General features: G+C 48.2%; 1 protein-coding gene across 1 annotated transcript in view; it reads left to right on the top strand.

Annotated features, from left to right (window-relative positions):
* The window catches only part of LOC146821053 (E3 ubiquitin-protein ligase PHF7-like), a 1,746,711-nt gene that overhangs the window by 440,739 nt on the left and 1,283,481 nt on the right, over window positions 1–22,491 (top strand). The window contains exon 3 of the mRNA XM_085611988.1: window positions 4,429–4,571. Coding sequence (XP_085468114.1) covers window positions 4,450–4,571 — 122 coding nt within the window. The 5' untranslated portion in view covers window positions 4,429–4,449. The remainder of the gene's footprint in view (window positions 1–4,428; window positions 4,572–22,491) is intronic.

Below are 22,491 nucleotides of genomic sequence, written 5' to 3' on the forward strand. Positions count from 1 at the left end.
TTTCAGACCGCTGCAGCTGTCACTGGTAGCCGCCGCTAATAGAGGGTACTGCTATATATTCTATGCACAGAAATGAATTCAGCAGCCCACATGCCTCGAACTGAATATGCTACTTACCAGTGTGCATCTGTTCTTGGCATGTAGGGCTGCTGACATTCATATCGCCCTCCCTCCTCCCCGGCGCCTGTAGCAGCTGCAGCTCTCAGAATTACTGTAAGCATGGTCATCACTTTCTGTATCTACTCCATCACTGCCACAATGGCGAAAAACAATCTGAGGATGGAGAGGATGCCCATGCGCACTGTAGTCCAGGGGAGGAGTCACCTATCCCAGGATACTTCGAAGACTCTTCCAGGACAACAACGTGCAAACATCCGGACCCAACACTAGGCGGCGATCTATGCACAGATATGAATGTCAGCAGCCCTACATGCCAAGAACAGATGCACACTGGTAAGTAGCATATTCATTACTTATTTAGCTAACGCTATAGCCCAGGGAATGGCTATCCCACAATCTTGGAAAGGTGCCGAAATTGTCCCGATATATAAAAAAGGGGACAAATCGCTGGCTAGCAACTACAGACCCATTAGTCTGATTAACGCTATGCAAAAAATTATGGGCCGGCTGGTTTTGGGCAAAATCCAGACCTGGATGGAGGCTAGTAATGTCCTGAGTCCTCTCCAGGCTGGGTTTCGTCCTAAAACCAGCACTATAGACCAGGTCTTTAAGTTTATAGTCCTATACTGGAGGACAGTGGTCCTAGAAAAAGGGGTTTTGTACGCAGTGTTTGTTGACCTGCGGGCAACCTTCGATCTAGTCCTGCGTGACAAGCTGTGGCGAGTACTGGAGGAGCTGGGGATGGCACCGGAGTTGCTGGCATTGGTGGTCCGCTTGCATGAGGACAACTTTGCTCGGGTCCGGTGGGGACGGCAGGGAGAGGTTACGGAGTCTTTCCCCGTAGATCGAGGAGTTCGGCAGGGTTGTGTTTTGGCACCGACCCTGTTTTCGCTTTTCGTGAACGGGGTGTCCGTGTTCCTCTCCCGGGTCCCCTCGGATGCTCCGGCTATGGCTGGTACTCGCGTCCCAGTCCTCATGTTCGCGGACGACACACTGCTGATTTCCAACACCCCGAGTGGCCTGCAGCTTACCCTCCAGCGCTTCGAAGAGTTTTGCTTGCTACGTTGCCTGGAAATAAATGTTGCCAAGACTAAGTTTATGGTCCTTAATGGTCCTAAACCGTGCAGGTCTTACAAACCTTATAAAGGAGTAATCCTTATGAATGGCGTTCCTTTGGCGCAGGTTGACGCATTCACTTATCTGGGAGTTACGTTACAAAAGAACATGTGTTGGAAAAGTAAAATTGATTTGTCTATATTGAAGTTCCAACCACAGACAGGCTTCCTTTTAAAAAGATTTAAAACCTCGCAGACACAACCAATTGGCCCACTTCTCGAGATTTACTCGATGAAGATTCGTAGCTCGTCTTTATACGGGGGCGAGTTATGGGGTTATGGCAATAACCCAAAACGTTTGAATGTCATGGAGAGCGAGTTTATCCGGAAAATCGTCGGGGTGCCACTAAGTACTCCTTCGTTACCTCTTTTTTGGGACCTTGGTCTGAAAACCCTACTAGATACAGCCAATCTGCGTCCTCTGCTGTACTGGCGTAGGGTGTGGACAACCCAGGAGCTCAAGCATTACGCTTTGGGCCTAAAGGAAATCATGGAAAAAGATTCCTTTCACAAAATTGACTGGTTGAGGTCTATAAAAATGTTACTACACAAACTGGGATGGGGAAATCTGTGGGATGATCCCCTAAATGCGATCTTTCCGTCAAAAGAAACTGTGAAGGCAAAATACTGGGAAATGATCGGGTTGGAATCATCTGTGAAGGGGTGTACATCCCACCTAACAGCTAGATTTTTAGAATTTAAGGCATACCCCAGACAGGAATTGTATTGGGGCTTGATCGAAGTACCAATTGATCGCAAACTCTACTTTCAGCTTAGGATAGGTACCCTTCCAATCCGCTTATTTACATCTAAGTGGGCCAAAGGGTCTCAGGACAAATGCCCAAATTGCGGGGATATGACTGAAACTCTGAGCCATTTTGTGTTTTTGTTGTCCCCTTTATGTCCTCCCACGGAAAAAATGGGTATTATCTGTTTGTCGGCTAATAGGAATCCGAAGGCACGAGGAAGCTTTAAGAATTTTATGTTCAGATCCGAGCCCGAAAACTGCTATAGCAATGGCAAAATACATAAAGTGGGCTTGGATAATACGATCCAGACAGACTATTGCTAAAGAGTCCATCGAATAGGCCCCCTAATTCATTTATCTATGTAACCAATTATGTATAGCATATTCCTAGTCAAGGATATTTTGTTGCCAAGACTGTTTATAGCAGACGAGGATTAAATATTGCTGAACAACTATGAAATGGTTTTACTCCTTTGGATGTATAGGCAATAGTATTTTATTTATTAAATATGGTGAACATTATTGCTTTAGGCGCAAGTACAAATTTATATTGATTATCATGTCTTGTTCTAATTTGTACTGATGTAAAATGGTAATGTTTGTTACTTTTACGACTTAAATGTCGAAATAAAGTTTTTTGAAATCGATAAAAGCTACCCATTTATTTACATCCAGTGGTGTCAAAAAGGTAATTACTGCCTTTTTCCTAACCAGCTGAACAATGCCAGAGACTAACAAAAGGTTGAAATGATAGCAAAGAAAAGGTCTCACTGGATGAGGCAGATGTCTAAAAGAGAACAACATTAAGGCTGCTCTTAATCCAAAGTGCTGGGTGGAGTATTTAACAATAAGCAGAATATCTAACTGGAAAATCATATTTAGTCATTATTAACAGGCACAGGTCACCGGAGGACATAGTCTTTCTGGCAGAGGACCACAGACTATTTAGTGGTCCACGTTGAATCGCTAAGTTTTTAGAGGAGCCACTGGTGCGGAGGTTGAACCGAAGACTTTGCTGAACTGGGATCATGTTTTTTTTGCTCGTTCTGCAACTTTTTTATGTTTTTCAAGAGTAACCTTCTGCTGCAGGAGTTAGTTTTTGAAACCAAAATATCAATGTCTACGATTCACAGAACGTTTTTCTCCCTCTGCACGTGGCCATTGAAAGCTTTCCCTGCCTGGAACTGCGGTGCCTTGCATGGTGGTACCTGACAAGGTGATCTTATGATGGTGGCCCCACTTTAAATAGGGTGAGTGACAGCCATGTTGCAGACAGGCCATCAGGTCAAACTATTTGACAGCGAAGTGAGGCGAGGCTCTTTCATTGAAAACCCTAGAGTTCTCCCACCTCTAAATCGGACAGGGAACTTGTAGTTAAGTGTGGAGGAAGCTCTGCCAATTTACGGTGGTGCTCCTGCCCCGCCAAGCTCTGAAAGTATGGCCTAGCAAGAAATGTGTCTCTTTTCAAAGACAACTACATTCTTCACAAACAAAGAACATATTCAATATTTAGATAAAGTGGTCTTTTGTAACATACATAGTGATTATTATTCAGTAAGCAGGTTGCAATTTGAGACCCTCTGTGATTGGCTGCAAACACAGACATGATGGCCTGTAAGTTACAGTAGACCATCCTCTCTTAGTTTGCATTCCGAAATGGGAAACTTTAAAAGAGGACAAAGTTGTTCACTTGTCCACTGCTTACTAACCATTAGACTCCATCCTGATCTCCAAAGAGTAATTTGTCCCAAGGGGTCCTCTCTGCCTTTGTGAATCAGTTACTACCTCCTTGAAAGTTGACTTTTCCCACAATCGTTTCCAGATAGATATGGGATGCCCTTCACTGTTAGTAACATTTGAAGATGCCGAGGCCCACGGAGGACAATGGCAGTTATTGCAAACTGTTCATGGCTTCTTCTTGAACATTTCCAGAGTGGTCGAGAATGTTCCCTGCCCTTTAATAGACTCATTCAAGTAGTTTCGAAGTCTATGCTCACTCAGGTTAGAATCTTTGAAGGCAGTTTTTATTGGTTGAAGAAAAATGGATGACGTCGATATCCATCACTGTTCCGTAAAGATTTTGCCTGCATAAAATTATCTATCATACTTTATAGACTTAAACAACCACTTTAGGAGATAGTAATTAGTTCACAGTTGTACCCTTATAGCCACCTTTCCTAAAACATTTAGTATTTTCACAAAGTATCCCTTAGATGTTGACTTTCGGATATATTTGATGTTACAATTGCCCTAAACTTGACCTTGACTCCTGGGTTTGCCATGAACCTAACATGTGAGTATTTCACTTCCAGTACCCCATGACCATTACAAAAACGTCATATTTGACGTCTCAAGCAGAACGTAGGGGCAGGGCTTGTGTAATGTAGGCATGCCTTTCTACTACTAGCCTCCCTTGAATGCAACTCTCTTTCTGTTTCTAACCAGTTTGTGGCTGCCCTGCTGAATATGGTCGTGTGCAAAGCTCTCTTTCTCATCACCTTGTTTGGTAGTGCTGCAGCGGCAGTATTTAAAGCTTCGCAAACTGGACGAAGAAGAAAAATAACAATGGCACCAGTCATAAGCGGCAGGTAAGCTACATTTACACCTGATTATATGAATGAGAACTCTGGGCAAGACTTCTAATTGAAGTTAAACTTAAATACATGTTCTGCTCCATTGTTAAATTTCTGTAGAAGATGGATATTTTGGTTTGTGTTTCTCTTGAGAATAAAGGTAACACACTACAACTACAACAGAATAACACACTCCTGTCTTAAAACATTAAAAACATGTATTCGTCTCAAAGCCTATATTGCTTAAGTTTTATTGAGCACATTTTATAATTTGAGTTAGGATAAGCTTGCTGGTCTATAACACATCAGGTAATTGCTCATTACATTTATTTTTACAGAGTAGGTTTCCTTTGAACATAGGTAGTATGAGTAACTTACCGCTTGGGGTAATACAGTGCCTGAGGAGTGATACTCATCATCATTTAGTGCTCTGAGATAAGAGAAGGGAATGGTGCACCCAGAATAATATAATGTCCATAGTTCAGTATCTTTGTAAAAATCTTCCTTAATTCCATGTTTCATAAAATCATTCAAGAAAACATCCATCGTGTTTCGTTCAAACCGAGGGCTCTTGATTTGTAAGTGTACTTGTTCCTCCATGATGTAAGTTTACAGTGCAGTCTCCCAGTTTAATTGCCAAATCATGCAAAAGCAGATGCTATATAAGAGTAATCCAGTTCTGGATGGGGTAATAGTAATTACCCCAAGATGATACTTTGTCAAAGGTCTCACCCTGCTATTCAACCTATATTGACGTCTGATTCCTCTTGACGAATGAATGCTCTGAATGGGACATGTTCATCATGATCTGCACCTGATGCTTAATGTCAGCCAGAAGGTCTGCACACACAAGGGCACCTAGTGCCACTTTACAAATAGCACATAGTGCAATTGAGAGCAATTAGTTTTGCAAAAGTGATATATAGGTGTATTCACACACTAACAAATACTTAAGTCCATAGTTCCTCACTCATGTGGACAGAGTAGCCCTACTAGGATCAGTTCCTTGTCCCCAGTAAAGCCAATATAAAAAGGGCCTGATACTTCTGGATCTTTGCACATCTTGTCACGTAACAGGACAGTTTTTAACTCATTGGGTATGTTTCACCCCCAAAACCAATGAGAGGGGAGAGGAACAGTTATGTGAGAAAGTCCCTCAGTTTCCCCTACCTGATATAAAGCAAAAGAGGAGAGCATCTCCCAAAAACAGCAGCCTATATGCTAAGCTGCTTAGTGCTCACCCAGCGCACCACATGTGTTCTTATAGAAACCTCACACCCATGCTAATCATGTGGCATGCTTCATCGTCCGGTTCTCACCTGGTAAGGTACTCAACACCAGGTGGATCAACCTCGCAGTGGGAGGGAACACTTTGATATTCTCTACATTGTTAATGGGATCTTAGGACAGAAAAGGTTCAAAATATCTCCATGGAACCCTAACCCAATTTTTTTTATTACAGGGGCCCTCTGATATGGTTAAAAATGTAATATGACACAAAGAGACATTTACTGAGCCAGTGTGTCTACTATAGGTCGACATGTTTTATAGGTTGACATGTTTTATCTGCTTCAGAAGATGTGCAGATTTCATCAGCACCTCTAAGACCCTTGTGCTCCTAACCTATAAAGTTAGATGCATAGAAGGTGCACCGTGCTTAAGGGGGTTGACATGTCAACAGTTCATATATTGTAGCTATTCAGCGCCGGTGGAGGAATGGGTTATCGGAGCCGCAGACCTCCATGGCTTGCCAGTATGTGGTGTTGGCAATGGGCACCGTTAAAGCGGTCACATGCTTGTATCGGCGAATGACTAATGAACGGTTAGTCCCCCTTGAAAGGTTGAAACAGCGATGGGAGGAGGATATTGGAAGGGACATACCCGATAAAGCGTGGGCTGAACTGCTCGAGCGCTCTTGGAAGTGTTCTAGAAATGCCCGTTTTCAGCAGATCCAATTTTTTATCTTACACCGAGCTTATCTAACCCCAGCTAAGGTTCAATGCTACTTTCACACACCTACGGCGTCCTGCCCCCGCTGTCGAGCGGAGGGGGCTGTTCTTTGCCATATGCTTTGGGGCTGTCCTCAGATCAGGGCTTACTGGGGAGAGGTGTGGTCGTTGCTTTGTACCGTCACAGGCAGGGAGATTGAACTCGGTATGAGCCCGTGCTTGTTGCACTGGTTTCCCCACACCTCCAAGAATAAAATAACCAGTAAATTTATAGACCTAGGGTTGGTACTAGCCAAACGGGAAATTACTGCCAATTGGAAGTCGCAGCGGGGACCGAGATTGAAGAAATGGAGGGCGGAACTTACTAGGTGGGCAGACTGTGAGGCGGTCATTCGGGTACAGGCGGCTGCCCGTGCTCATAGCGATAGGGCGCTGGATTTAGCCCGGGCCTGGGGCACACTGACAGAACTATTGAAGGCTGCCGGCTCTGAGACGGGCGAGGCCTCCGAAACGGAGGAGGGGCAGGTCCTCCCTTCCCCTGAGTCGAGTTAGAAGTGCGGAGTGGAGTCGGACATTGTTGTATTTGGGTTGCCGGTGCTCCTGTGTTGGGAAAGCTTATGGGGTAGAGTGGAAGGAGTGGGTGCCTTGATATGTATCCAATCAATAAGTCATGGCGGAGGGGGGGTGGGTAGGGGATGGGGGGTGAGGGGAGGGTCGTACTACAGGGTAGTTGCTAGGTTTTGGTTTAGTGGTATCTATAGCACCAAGGAGCCTTATGAGTGGAGTATCCGTGACTTATACCTGGGCAGGCTGCCGGAAGGTGGACACTGGATGGTGGAATTACAGGGGACTACTCCTACTCCGCAGGGTTGTAGGGGGAGCTATGACTCTGTTAGCACAGATTAGAGTTGACGGTGCGAAGCTGTGCCTTGCTATGTCTCATGTAAGTGCTGGACTTGGATCGCATTGTTTTTTGAGTGTTCTGAAAGGCAAATAAAATATATTTAAAAAAAAAAAACAGTTCATATATTGTCTGTACCAAAACTCAACCTTTTAGGCAATTTGAGGGCAGATGGAAAAATCTGCCTATCTAGGAGAAACCGGATAATTGGCCATAGTGGGCAGGCTCCTCTAAGCATCTGGATTGTTTTATGTTCTTGTACATGTACAGTCACTTGTGTTTTTCTGATGCACTGCACGAGCACCTTCTTACTTAATATGTAAGGAGCACCTTGTTGTTTGATCATATGATGTATTGCTACTCAATGACTATGAAATACATGTGATTAATACAATAATTGTGTTATTCGGGACTACAAGTTTGGCAATTTATTTTCCTAATAATTGACTTCTAAAGACTTTGTGCTAATATAGCTTTTAGTAATTGAGGACAAATCTTGTTTGACAAAACCATTGTTGTTCGCTCAATCTAGCCCTTAAATAGTGTGTGCTCCGAGGATCAGTTATAACTGGAATGTTTTTTAGAGAAATGGCTCCCAGCTGTTTAGGATAGCGGCGGTCATCTTACAATAGGTTAAACTGCTAAATGTCGTCACAGGGCTGGCTTTAACACTGGTGGCACCTTGTGCGACAATGTTTGTTGGCGCCCACCCACCCCCCCCCCCCCCCCCCCCATTGACCACCTCTGCCATGGATTCCCTCACCACTGCCCTTTAACAGTGCCCCTCAAGTCTCCAGAAGCACTGTCTCTCGGATTCATTTAGTTTTATAGCAACACTCATACCAGTGTAAGGAGCCTTATGTGTGTAAATCAGTGTATAGGAAATGTTACATCAGACAGGACTACAGGGTATAGTGTAGGAGTAACATGTCATAGATACTCGTAGGCAATATAATTTAAGAGTCCTTATTCTGAAAAAGCACAAATTCAGAATTTAAAATGTAACACCATTGTTAGGGATTCTCTTTAATAGCAAGAATTGTTTTCTACCCAAATGAACCGTTTTGGTAAGATAAGGATAATGAAAGACTGGGAAAAAAACATATAGCTCGAACATAATACTTGCAGTTTACACGCAGCTGTTTGATGACAGTTAATAGCTCAATGCTCTATATTAGGATTTTGACTTACAAACGACAAGTAACAAAAGGAGCTCACTTAGAGAATCAGTAACCCACTTACCTATTTAAATTACATGCACTTTTATTATCTGCATGGTACACGTTCTAAGCAGCAGGCATTTTAACCCACTGCGCTACTTCCACTAGACAAACCTCCGTCTCTTTCCAGGAAGATGATTAATCATCAGAGTTATCTAAACATTTTAATTGATGCCTGAAAATTGCTGGAGGCTAGGAACGCGCAGCAGGTGCTTTTAAAATGTTAATCTACTTGCAAAAATGACGCTCCCACCCCAAGCCAGTGCCCGGTACGGTAGCACTGATCACACCCCCATAGAGCCAGCCCTGTGTCCTCATGTTTCTATCCCTATTCCTGTGTTCAGGCACAGCCTTAATTTCTACTGATAGCTCAGATTCATTACACAATTCTTTCAATCTTGACCAAGAGATGAAATCCCTAATAGGAATACCCAAAATGTGGAGGAGAAACCCATAAGTATATATGCAAACAGGAAGGCACATGTCAAGGCTAGACAGCTGTATTGAGCGGGAATGCAACTGCCATCTTAAAATTCTCGCCAGACCTGTATTGGAGTGTTTCGAGCTGGACCGCTGATGTAATTAATCTGCCCTGAATCGCTGGAACATGGTGGCCATCTTGAAATTCTCTGCAGAGCATATAAAACTAGTTGGTACAATATCTTTAATTTAATTTTTGCAAGCAGAATAGGAGATTAACAATATATTCATGTCATCTAAAATAGATGGAAAAAGGCTGATAAGGGGGATGCTAACTCAATGTGTCCCTAGGAAAAGCTAAAAAATAAAATTGAGAATTTGAGCCCATGTGCCGATGGAATGTCCATGTTTCTCTGATATGTCCCCCTAACAGTCTGTGTGTGTACACTTGAATCATTACCCTTCACTATGTCATAATGTGATTGTGAGGAGGATTATGTAGTGACTCCTTACATAGAACCCCAAATGTGTTAGTTAAACTGGGTTCCCGGAAAGTTGTTGTTTAGACCCTAAATATGTGTGCCTAATCTGTATATCAACATGTTCTGTGTTTTTTAAAAGTAGTTTGTTCAAGTCAGAATTGGTTTGGTGATGAGGCTGTATCTGTTCTATAACAGTCCAATGAAAATCATTGGCAGAGTGGTTTTTAATGATTTAATGTGTGGCCATCAGCGACTCAGTAATACTTAAATAACTAGACACTACCTTGAACAGGGTCACACTGAGGATAACCTCTTGGATGATCATGGATAAACTGTGTACGAAATCACCCAGAATATTTTAAACAATTCCTGTTTTAGAAGGAAGAGAGGTGGATCTACAGGCTGCGTAGCCACATAGCTGTTCTTGATAATATTCCATGGAGGAGTCTGTCTTGACTGCATTTTTCGGAAGCTCTTACTAACTTTTGGCCGTGTTCGCTTACTGTATTCAGTTCAAATCAAACTAGCCTCTTGATACATTATTTAGCCCACTAAAGGAATCATATCTTGGGCTGTATTAATTACATTACTGAGATACATCTTTCCGCATCCTTAGATAACTATGAATATGGATCTATGAAGTGCTTTACGTTTTTGACAATAGTCTGTCATTTTAGACTTGTCTTCTTGTATTCTGTGTTCTTGTGAAGAGGGGATACTATTTGGATTTGACTATATTTCCCATGACCTCCACGTGTTATGCTGATAAATGCGTCAGTCACGATATTTATCTTCCCACCCGTCCGTGTCTTATGAAGATGCAAGACCAGTTGGATCTTACTACATTTCCCATGACCCCTGCATCTTACGTCATTTTAACACCATTCATTCATTTTAATACCATTCATTGGGATGTTTCCTTTAAAAGTGGTGAGAGCCACCGTTTGTGCTGCTTCCTCTCCTGGATGAATAGAGAGGACAGTGGACCAGCACGTTGGGGAGTTCTTACTGAGCTCTATCCCATTTGAGAGTGGGCAACCATTATAAATTGCTTGGCCTGTCCCCTCTTTTGTCTGACTTATAAATGATAAATCTGAGATGGACTGAACTCTAATAGCTAGCCCTGGCTTCCTTTTTGGGCAGTTTCCCACCTGAGAATTTTTGTAATATAAGGCTTATTTGATTAAAAATGTTTAGTTGAGATTGGACCATTACTTCTATTTAGTTTCTTGTGTTTTCCTGAATGTGTGCCTCTGTCTTGTACTCCTTAGCCCTGTTCATGTTCGTCAACTCAGGTTCGAGTTGAAGCCTAGCACTTGCCTCGTTAGAGGATGAGCAATCAATTCTTCGGCACATATATGGGGTGATTCAGAATGTACATCTATTACATACATAAAATATGAGTATTATCTTGAGGTTGTGAGTTACTGACGACTGTTTATTTATGAAATAATAGTTTCCTATATTCTATACCTCTCTATATATGTACTATTAACAGTGGACCTATATGCTTTAATTGTGGGCCACGTTGACGGATTTTATAAGTAATACAGATCAAAAAAATCAAGGGAAGAAGAAGCAAAGGTTCATTCAGCTTCCAAGGAGTACTGGTTATCTATCAGAAAGGGGTGGAATGAGAATTTTTCATCGTCATGTAGTTATCGACCCGGCTGTACCCTGTCACTGTCAATCTATTCTCTTCCCCCCTTTCTCCGCCTGTTGCATGAGTGATGCCCTACCTATATGCCTTGTTACTTATATTCTTCGTATATTACCCAATGCCGTGCCTTGTCAGCGTCACTCCGCCTTTCTTGGGACATTGCCGTAAGCTTGGATGTAATTAATGTGCCCTGAATTTTCATTGCCATGTTGTAATCAGTCAATGTGTACCTAGCCGCTGGCAATTCGTTTTCTCCCTCCCCCCCTCCTTTTTCGCTTCTCATCTGTTGCATGAGTATTATTCTGACTGTGTTTTATTGACCAATGTGCAAAAACAAACAAAAAAGTTAATAAAATATATATGTAGGCCTTATACTTCAGGGCTTCTTCGATAGTGTGTTATTAGTGACTGGAAGCACTCACCCCTTTTCGTCAGTGAGCACACTCTGCTCCAGACAGAACTCGGTTATAGGTACGGTCGTTAGGCCTATAACTGTCAGGGAAACAAAGGAAAATTAAATGCATGATACAACTACAATTTCTACTTTCCCAAATCACCCAGTGTGACTTGCTGCAAAGTCAAGAAAGCCACCATAAGGATGAGTAACCACTTTCTCACTTCTCATCATACAACCAACGAGCTTGAATAGGTGATTTTGGAAACTTTGGATTTGACAGACGGAGATGACAAACGCATTCTCTTTCAGAAAGAATAATGATGAGTCTACCGTCTTGGAATCTTTGGTATAGGACTAAATGACAATGTCCCCTGGTTAGCGTTCAGTCAGTAATAATAATATGTATGAGCTATCACTACTAGTAACAATACCTGTGAGTTTGGAGAAATCATCCCTACAGCTTCTACTACCAGTAAAGGATGGCCATATACTGACAACAGCGACTTTCGCTCTTGGATCCACAAGCAAATACTCAAACATGTAACATTGTGTCATAAACCCGAGAGAGAAAGGTTAACCCTATTGCATTCCTCAGAGCATGTTCACGAATCTCTGCTGTTGAAGGTAAGCTTCAAATTTCATATGTGATTTCCATAATACACTGATCTACATCTTGAGTACCAGTTGGAACAATACCATGGCAGAGCACCAACCCATGCCGCCAGAGCCATGGGTAACAGCCGATGGCTAATCAGCGTATTTGCTAAGGCTATCGGAGAATACACTCAGATCTCTCTTGCCCGCCTATGTGGAAAATGGAAGAAGGAGCATGAACAGGCCTTTTTCGACCAAGAGTGGGACAGAGTGCTGGCTTACCCAGCCATAATCTCTCGGAATGCAATGCTTAAATGCATCCATTTTTTTACTACACAGGGTATAATTAGCTCCTTCCAAAATTAAAAAATTCTTTACTGGGGTGAATGCTTTCTGCCACCATTGCTGACTCCCTGATGCAGATCTGTGTCACATATTGTGGTTCTACCCCTTCTAGTCTTACTACTGATTTACACAGCTTGTGTAAGCAGTAGAGATGACCATCCTAACTAATCGGGAGGTATGTGCCTTAGGACTTTACTTGGATATGAAAACAAAAAACAATAGCTCAATTTGTCGACCTAGCACTGCTCTTGGCTAAGTGCGTGGTGGCACGCCATTGGAAAGCTCCCCTCCCTCCTACGGTTTTGGCATGGCAACAATTGTTGGTTCACTGGGCCACTGCGGCGGGTACTATCCTGGGAACTGAGAAGGCCAGAGGCCTCTGGAGGCACCCTATTGCTTTGCACTGGGATGATCTAGAAATCCACTAGGCCCATTTTCAGAGTTCTCTCCAGAAGGGATAGGTCTTTCTAGTAGAGTGAGTGGTGGAAGGACTCTTAATCTGAGTTTAGTAGGTTTAATCATAAGTTCAGAAATAAATCTATGCAGATCAGTCTCAGTAAGTTTGCATAAAGTACAAAAAGGTCAGAGTAAGTCCAAATCTCCCTGGGAGATGTACCCTGTATAGTACAAAGCAAATGACTAACTCTAGGTAATCAGCAACAAGAAATGAAGGTTAAATTCCATCAGATGATTCTCTTTAACGAGCATGACTAATCTAATTTTCCCTAAACTAACTTGATATGGGCAACCCTAAACTAGAGCATTTGAGTAAGGACATAATCAAATAAGGAAAAAAATAAATGTGTCAGCCATCAGTCTTTAGTAGAAATCACTCCATCAATGGGTCAAGTCGCTTACAGCTACGCAAGCATTAGCATAGGTCTGCTCCCTATGGAAACCTAACATGGACTCTCTCCTTAACTGAACACAGCACATAATATTATCTGCTGTCAACGTGACACTCTCATGTGAGTCCTCCTTGGGAAAATTCCATAGCTCAGGCACAACTGTATACTTTCAGCACCTTTCTCAGACAGACAGTACATTATCTCTTCTCGTTCTTGGCCATTCGTCTCCCATGAGAACTCCTCTCTTCTCGCGCGTTTACGCATTTCTCTCGGCCGACTCCTCCTTCTCATTCTTTACTATCTAATAATGCAAAACTCCTTTATTCTAAATAATGAGGCTGAGCCACACCTGCAATAGAAACAGCTCAGCAGCATACACTCCATGCTTGAAGGCCTAACGTGAATTACATTTCAAATCTTAATGTGAGCAGCAACTGAACAATGTTCTTCTTGAGGCCTAGTTTGCTACGTTAACATGTGCACAGGGTTACAGAATATGTACACCTTTCTACACATAAGATAAATGCAACTGTTTAAGGCATGATAAATGTAATGATTTATAAATGTCTCAGTGCAAATGCATTTGCACATGATTAATTCAAATTATGCATATAAACGTTAAGAATCCTAATTAAGTATCTCACATCTGAAAGAAACACGTTAGTTAGATTCCTCACCTTAGAATATCCCCAGGCGTCAGACTGGATCCGGAAGATTTTTCGTCAGCAATACCCCTTGCGCATCGCTAGGCGTCGTCTGCGGCTCCGCGTCCGTCGTCGGCGTCGTGCGCCGGGATGACGTCGTCGGAGTACTTAGACGCCACCCTCGCGCGCTGACGTCAGTTCTTCTTTTTTCCGCGCCAGTAAGCGCAGATCCGGGAGAGCTACCCCTTTAGTCAATTTTTGACTAACTTTTTGATCCTTTTTGATCCTGTCAATCGACACCGGTGCCGGTAGGATGCCTGGGTTTAAAGCCTGTATGGACTGTAGCCGATTGATGTCGGTTACGGACCATCACCGCCGGTGCCTGTACTGCTTGGGCCTCGACCACGACGCGGAGTCGTGCTCGGACTGTAAGGCCCTGACCTCGAAGGCTAGACGGGAGCGGTCCCGTAAGCTTCTCGAGATTCGCCACTCGGCTCCGCGCGCCTCTCGATCCCGGTCCAGGAGGAGGTCCAAGGATCGGTCGCGGAGCCGCAGCCGACGTCACCATCGGTCGTCGGGATCAAAGTCTTCGGGTAAGTCGAAGCATTCCAAGAAGTCCAAGAGGCGACATCGCTCTTCGGACTCCCCTCGCCGGTCGCGCGACTCGGTCGAGGGTCAGGGTGGTTCCACCCCCGCGGCTCCGGCGGATCCGCAGGCGCCGCGTCCGTCCCCATACCCTCCGGTCCCTGGGACTAACGCGACGCCGGCGGAAGTCAGTGCCTTCCTCTCGGCCATGAGGAACCTGGCTCTGCCGTCGGCGCCCGCTGGTGCGCCTTCGGGCCCCGCGGACCCGACTGGGCTGCCTTGCCAGCCGGCGGCTCCGGCCCCGGCGCCGTTGACGGCTCCGGCCTCGACGCCGCAAGCACCCGAGGGACCCGTTCTCGAGTCCCCGTCGACGCCGGTCAACCTTGTCACGCCTCCTCCACCGGCGTCGACTCCGGTTCCACCCCCGACGCCGACGTCGACCCCGCTCGACGTCGTGCCCCAGTTCAGTCCCGCTCCGGGCCCGGCGCCGGTCCGGCGTCGATGGACGCCGAGATCGACGCCGCTAGAGACACATTTTGTCTACCGCCCGGCTCCGTTACTTTCTCCTCTACACCAGGAGTCGGATGATGGGGACTACTGGGAGGGATCCGAGCATCCTATGGCCGATCAGGCCCAACTGTCCCAGGACTGGGCAGATGAACTGGGGGAGGCCAGTGGTCTGGATACCTCACCAGACACTGGATTCATCTCTCCTCCGACTGTGGCTTCGGAGGAGGGTGCTGCTTTCTCCGTGGTGCTGCGCAAGGCGGCCGCAGCCCTTGGGCTCGAGCTACCTGCCGTGGCTGTGAGGACGAACGTCCTCACTGAGGTGCTTCAGTCTGCAGCAAGCTCCACTGAGCCTCTGCTGCCATTCAATGAGGCCCTCACTGACGTTCTACAGGGCACCTGGTCCAAGCCCTCCACAGTTCCTCCTGTGGACAGGAACGTTGCCAGGCGCCACCGCCCTGCTCCGGGCGACCCCAGTTTTCTGTCCCAACACCCTACCCCTGAGAGCCTGGTTATCCAGGCCTCCACCTCCCAATCCTCTTTCCCGACCGCCCCGCCGGACCGGGATTCCAAGAGACTAGAGCAGTTTGGCAAGAAACTGTTCTCTTCCCTTAGTTTGGGCCTGCGGTCTTTGAACACCGCTTGTCTCTTGGACCGTTATTCCCACTCTCTGTGGGATGCGGTGGAGGACGCGCTGCCCCTGTGTCCGGAGGAGGTCCAGACACGACTTACCCAGGCTCTGGCCGATGGGAGGGATGCCGCGCGACATGCTATACGTTGTGGGATTGACACCACGGACTCGCTGGGTAGGGCCATTTCCACCACTGTGGCGCTTCGACGTCACGCCTGGCTGCGGTCCACGTCGTTTTCCGGCGATGTCCAGAGCACTCTCATGGACATGCCGTTTGATGGCACTCGCCTGTTTGGCGAGAAGGCGGACAGTGCGCTGAACCGCTTTAAGGACTCCCGGGCTACGACCAAGTCCTTGGGCCTCTCGGCCCCGCGGTCGCAATCTTCCGCTTTTCGCCCCTTTCGTTGCCAAGGAAGGGGTGCCTCCTCACGTGCGCCTAGCCACCAGCCGCAGAACCAACCTGCGCGCGGTTGCGGACGTGGTTTCCGCCGAGGCGGATCTGGAGGACGACGAGGTCAGCCCACATCCACCCCGGCAGCATCCGACTCAAAGCCTTCCTAGTCCGAGCTTTCAGGCCCATTCCACGCCAGTGGGCGGCAGAGTTCGCCATCACCTGCTCCACTGGCGGTCCATCACATCGGACAGGTGGGTGCTGCAAATCGTCTGAAGGGGCTACTCCCTCCCCTTCGAGACGACCCCTCCAGCCATGCCACCGCAGCACCACCGTATCTCGGGGGATCATTTGCATCTTCTCCACGAGGAAGTTTCCGCCCTCTTGGCCAAGGGGGCCGTCGAGCGCGTTCCGAGCCCAGAAGTAGGTCGTGGTTGTTATTCCCACTACTTTCTGGTTCCCAAGAAGGGCAAAGGGGGCCTACGCCCTATCTTGGACCTTCGGAACGTCAATGCCTTCCTCCGGAAGGAACATTTCAAGATGTTGACTTTGGCTCAGGTTCTAGCTGCCCTAGACCCCGGAGACTGGATGGTAGCGTTGGACTTGCAGGACGCTTATTTCCACATCCCCGTCCTGCCGGCCCACCGGCGTTACCTGCGGTTCACGGTGGGCCAAGAGCACTTTCAGTTTACCGTGCTCCCCTTCGGCCTCACCAGTGCCCCTCGGGTGTTCACGAAAGTGATGGCGGTGGTCGCAGCTCATCTGCGCAGATCAGGGGTTCCAGTCTTCCCCTATCTCGACGACTGGTTGTTGAAGGCGGGCTCGCCCCAGACAGTCGTCTCCCACCTCCAGACTACGGCGGATCTCCTGCATTTGCTGGGGTTTTCCATCAACGTGCCGAAGTCACACCTGAGTCCCTCTCAGAAGCTCCTCTTTATCGGAGCGGTTCTCGATTCGGCGCAGTTCCGGGTCTATCCACCGGAACAGCGGGTCCGGGATATACAGGCCCTGATTCCCATCTTTCGGCCTCTATCCTGGGTTTCGGTCAGGCTAGTGTTGCGGCTTCTGGGGCTGATGGCCTCCTGCATCCTACTAGTGCATCACGCCAGGCGGCGCATGCGGGCTCTGCAGTGGGACCTGAAGTTTCAGTGGGCCCAGCATCACGGCAACCTGTCCGACCATGTCTTGATCTCGGAGGGCACTGCACAGCAGTTGCAGTGGTGGCTCACGGACCGCGATTGGGTCATGGGCAGAAGCCTCTCCCTTCCCCAACCGGAGCATGTCGTAGTGACGGATGCGTCCCTCCTGGGATGGGGTGGCCATATGGGAGAGGCGGAGATCAGAGGCCTCTGGTCTCCGGCGGAGTCTCGTCTCCACATCAACCTGTTGGAGTTGAGAGCGATCCGACTTGCACTGAAAGCCTTCCTTCCCTCTGTCAGGGGAAGTGTCATGCAGGTGTTCACGGACAACACCACCGCCATGTGGTATTGCAACAAACAGGGCGGGGTGGGGTCGTGGACCCTTTATCAGGAGGCTCTGCGCCTCTGGACGTGGCTGGAACACCAGGGCGTCACCCTAGTGGTTCAACATCTGGCGGGCTCTCTGAACGCCAGAGCAGACAAACTCAGCCGCCGGTGCATGATGGATCACGAATGGCGTCTGAACTCCGAGGTGGCGCAAGGTCTCTTTCAGCAGTGGGGAGAGCCTTGGTTAGATCTATTCGCCACCGACGAGAACGCGCAATGTCAGCAGTTCTGCGCGTTGGAATTTCCAAGGCGGCACTCGCTCGGCGACGCTTTTCGTCGTGAGTGGAGTTGCGGTCTGTTGTACGCCTTTCCGCCTATACCACTTCTGCCCAGAGTGCTGAAGAAGATCAGGCACGACTGGGCCCAAGTCATCTTGGTGGCTCCGGATTGGGCACGAAGGTACTGGTATCCCGAGCTACTCAGTATGTTGGCCGATCCTCCGATACGTCTGCCCCTTCGGGAGGATCTTCTGTCGCAGCAGCAGGGGACGGTCCTCCACCCGAACCTGTCCAGCCTCCACCTCCATGCGTGGAGATTGAGCGGCGGCAGTTGATGCCATTTGACTTGCCTCCTGAAGTCTGTGATATCATTCTGGCAGCCAGGCGTCCCTCCACAAAGACGGTATACGCCTGCCGGTGGAACAAATTTGTGGCATGGTGCACAGCAAAGGCTGTGGATCCCCTTTCCGCCCCTCTTTCTGAGGTTCTCCTCTTTCTTCTTTCTTTGGCCCGGCAGGGCTCTGCCCTGGGCACCCTGAAAGGTTATCTTGCTGCCAACTCTGCCTTCTTACGGCTTCCTGATCAGCCTTCTCTTTTCAAGTCCCCTGTAGTTTCACGCTTTCTAAAAGGCATTACTCACACGTTCCCTCCTGTCCCTTTTGTAATGCCTCAGTGGGACTTGAATCTTGTCTTGACATTCCTGATGTGCGCTCCCTTCGAGCCTCTTCACAATTGTCCTCTTCGTCTTCTGACTCTTAAGACTGCTTTTCTGGTAGCCATCACCTCGGCTAGACGGGTGAGTGAGCTCCAGGCTTTATCTTCAAAGCCTCCTTTTCTGTCTGTTCATCCGGACAAGGTTGTCCTTCGGCCTCGTCCCTCCTTTCTTCCGAAAGTGGTGACTCCATTTCATCTTGGGCAGTCTGTCACCTTGCCCACCTTCTTTCCGCCTCCGCATCCTTCCAAAGAGGAAGAGAGGCTCCACCGTCTGGACCCTAAACGTGCGCTCTCCTTTTATTTGGACCGCACTAAGCAGTTCCGGGTGGACGACCAACTTTTCGTTGGATACGTGGGTGCTAAGAAGGGGAAAGCTGTGCACAAACGGACCATCTCTCAGTGGGTCGTTTTGTGCATCAAAATTTGTTACTCTTTGGCTAAAAAGGACCCTCCTGTTGGGCTGCGCGCCCACTCCACTCGGGCCACAGCGGCTACTACTGCTTTGGGACGGGGTGTCCCTTTGCAGGACATCTGTCAGGCGGCGACGTGGGCTTCGCTACACACGTTTGCCAGGCATTATTGCCTTGACAGCCAAGTCCGGAGGGATGGCTTCTTTGGCCGTTCTGTCCTCCAGGACTTTCTGGTGTGATCTTGGTTCGCAGACCCACCACCGGGGATGGTATTGCTTGGGTATCTATTCTAAGGTGAGGAATCTAACTAACGTGTTTCTTTCAGATGAACAAGTTACTTACCTTCGGTAAGAAACATTAGTTAGTTAGATTCCTCACCGACCCACCCATCCTCCCCGTTCTGCGAACTGACATCTAGGGTTAAGGTTGTCCTTTCAGGCCCCTAGATTTTATTTTTGGCACCAGTGTCGGTCTTTGCATGGCTCTGCGTTCCTGGCGCGGAAGGCTATGTACAAGAACTGACGTCAGCGCGCGAGGGCGGCGTCTAAGTACTCCGACGACGTCATCCCGGCGCACGACGCCGACGACGGACGCGGAGCCGCAGACGACGCCTAGCGACGCGCAAGGGGTATTGCTGACGAAAAATCTTCCGGATCCAGTCTGACGCCTGGGGATATTCTAAGGTGAGGAATCTAACTAACTAATGTTTCTTACAGATACATCGTTACCGAAGGTAAGTAACTTGTTCAATAAGGCATTTTAAGCTATTCTCTCCTGTCACGTTAGTACATAAATTGTTACGTAACTTTATTAATCACATTCTACATACATATATTTCAAACAAAATACCCTTTAGTATACAATAATCCACCCCTTTTAGTACAATGGTTACGTCAGAGTATATTTGAGTACTGACTATGCGTGAGTATGACGCACCCCTATATTATCTCCAGATGGGATCAAGATTGCACTTCTTGGGGGAGGAGCCAAGATGGCGACCGGAGCAGACGCTTGAGCGCCCGGCTCCGTCGGTCCGTGGCCTCGGACTACTATCCTGATGCCCATCCTCGCCGATTCTCGAGGTGCACCGTGTGCGAAGACGCGCTGACCGCGCTGCTGCTTTCCCGGAGTCTCAACCCGCCCGGATGCCCGAGTTCTGGGTGCTTTTGTCCTCGGCACTGAAACCCTGCGCCCTTACGGCCTTTGCCGGCCTCCTGGAAGCTCCGCAGTTACCGGACCAGCTAGCGCTAACCTGAGCCTTGCGGTCCCGATCTCGCCTCGCACCATGGATCGTTGCCGGATGAGCCCGGGGAGAGACGGCCGGACACCTTCTGCACCCTGTGCCTGACGGGCTGGAGCTGTGGGGTGGGCCCCGGTGCGATGAGTCTCCTGCCCCGCTCTGAGGACCGAGCTGTGGGGGGCTGCTGCCCCCTTTGCCTATTGCCTAGCCAGCGGCGGGGGGGACCGGCGAGAAGATAAGCGACTGTCGGCCTTTCCTGTTGCGGCGTAGACCTGAGGGGAATTGACCCCTTGCCACGACCCCCCCCCCCCTGGCCATTGCACCGTATAGCGGCAAAACATGGCGTTGAGTGCCTGCTCGCGGCTGGGGGGTGATACTCCGGTCTCGCCCGCTGCCCACTTCGCCCTCCCTCTTCCGGACACCAGCTCCACAGTGCCGTCCCGGATTGCTGCCGATGTTGGGGCCCAGCTTCCGCTGACATGCGGCTCCGTTCTGGCTGTCCTGCGGGACTTTCAACTACAGATGTGCGCTGGCCTGCAGGCGCTGAGTGAGAGGTTTGACCCCATACTGTCGGCTGCGGGCCGTGAGCGCACTGTTTGTCATCCACAGGGCGTGGGTCTCCCGGTGCTCTTGTCCTCTTGCGGGGACGCAGCGGCGGTGTATGATTGTGCTACACTGGTGCCTTCATCTAGCGCTCCCGGCGCCCAGGGTCCACCGCTCTCCACCTCAACTGCGGACACTTTGTCCCCCTGGTCATGGCTGCCTGCTTCATTGTTCCCTGCCTCACCGCGTCCGCGAGGCTATCCTGCTGAGCGATACCTAACGGCTTCGAGGGACCGTCCGCGGTGGCCCACTGCTGCCTTTTTGTGGAACTCCTGTACCTTACTTGCCAGGTTTGGATTTTATGTGGTGCAACGAGGGACCTCAATCGATGGTTGGCGGCCATTTCGTGATCCTACTTCACCATCCTCTCACAAGCGGCCATCTTGTCTTTGTCTGCTCGGGACACGGGGCCTTCACGCAGGAGCTGGTTTAATCCCAAGCCCGCGATCGGGCCAGGGCTAGACTGACTTCTATCGCTATGGTTTATGGACGGGCTGGCCTGGGACTGGGACTGTATGTATGTTTTGCGCGCACTCGTCGCGACTTGTATCCCTTGCTTAAACTGTGGTGCCATGGTATCTTTGCATGCCGTTTTTTGGCGTAGAGGGCTCTCAGTGTGTGGGGGCCATAACTGGCTGATGGTTCGGGGCGCTCTGGTGTCCAGTGGGCTCCTCCCCACCTTCTTTTCTGTTTTCTTCCCTTCTTTACTCTGTTCCTACTTTCTCTCTTCTCTATATTTCGGGTTCATTGGGCGACAGGCACTATGCTGGGGGGGGGTAGGCCGTAGCCTCCGCATTGGTGTAGGGTGGGGGGGTAATACTCTGTTTTCAATTAGTTCTATGGGCCTTTCTTCTTTTATGTCTCTGTGCTCTACTTTCTTCGATTCGGGGTCCGGGTGTGGGGTGAATCGAGTGTGGGCGGCTCTGGAGGGGCGCGTACTTGCTCATGTGACTATCCTGATATATCTCTGCACCGCCTCACTGATTGAGATTTTACTCCCATTGTTGTTCTTACTGATGTTGCTGCTCGCCCGTGTGGTGAAGCTATCTTGCGGACTCGAATCTACTTTGCTCTTATCCTTCATTGACTTTTTTCTCTGATAAAATTATCAAAAAACTTAAAATTAACCTTCACCTCTCCTTCCCCGGGTTTCGAAGATATCTCCAGTATGTGACTCATAACCTGTTGTTAATCCTGACCGTTGATGCACGGGGGCTGTAATGTGGGTATCAGTGCTTTACTGTATCGTGGCCGGCCTGACGGTTGTAGGCCCGTATTTGTTCTTTTAAGATGCACGAATAAAGGTTTTTAAAAAAAAAAAAAAAAAAAAAAAAAGATTGCACTTCTTCACCACTTACAGGCAGCAATCAATGCTGACTCCCTGCCTACCTAGCCGGGATATCACTTGCCATGCATTTGAACCTACCCACTGCTGGCACGATGTCGGACTGGTGCCACCAAACCTTCTACAGCGTACCAATTAGCATCCTCCCCCACTATGGCAGGGTATTGTATCCCCCCCTTTGATGAGCACCCTCCATGTGCCTTGCTCACCCTCACTTATACCTACACAAGTGTTAGTGCTAGCTCATCTTACTATGCAGCACTCGCCTCCCTAATGTTTCAGCACTGTTAAGTCCCTATGCAAAA

The sequence above is a fragment of the Triturus cristatus genome, chromosome 6 (assembly GCF_964204655.1).
Source record: "Triturus cristatus chromosome 6, aTriCri1.1, whole genome shotgun sequence".
NCBI classification, from domain to species: domain Eukaryota; kingdom Metazoa; phylum Chordata; class Amphibia; order Caudata; family Salamandridae; genus Triturus; species Triturus cristatus.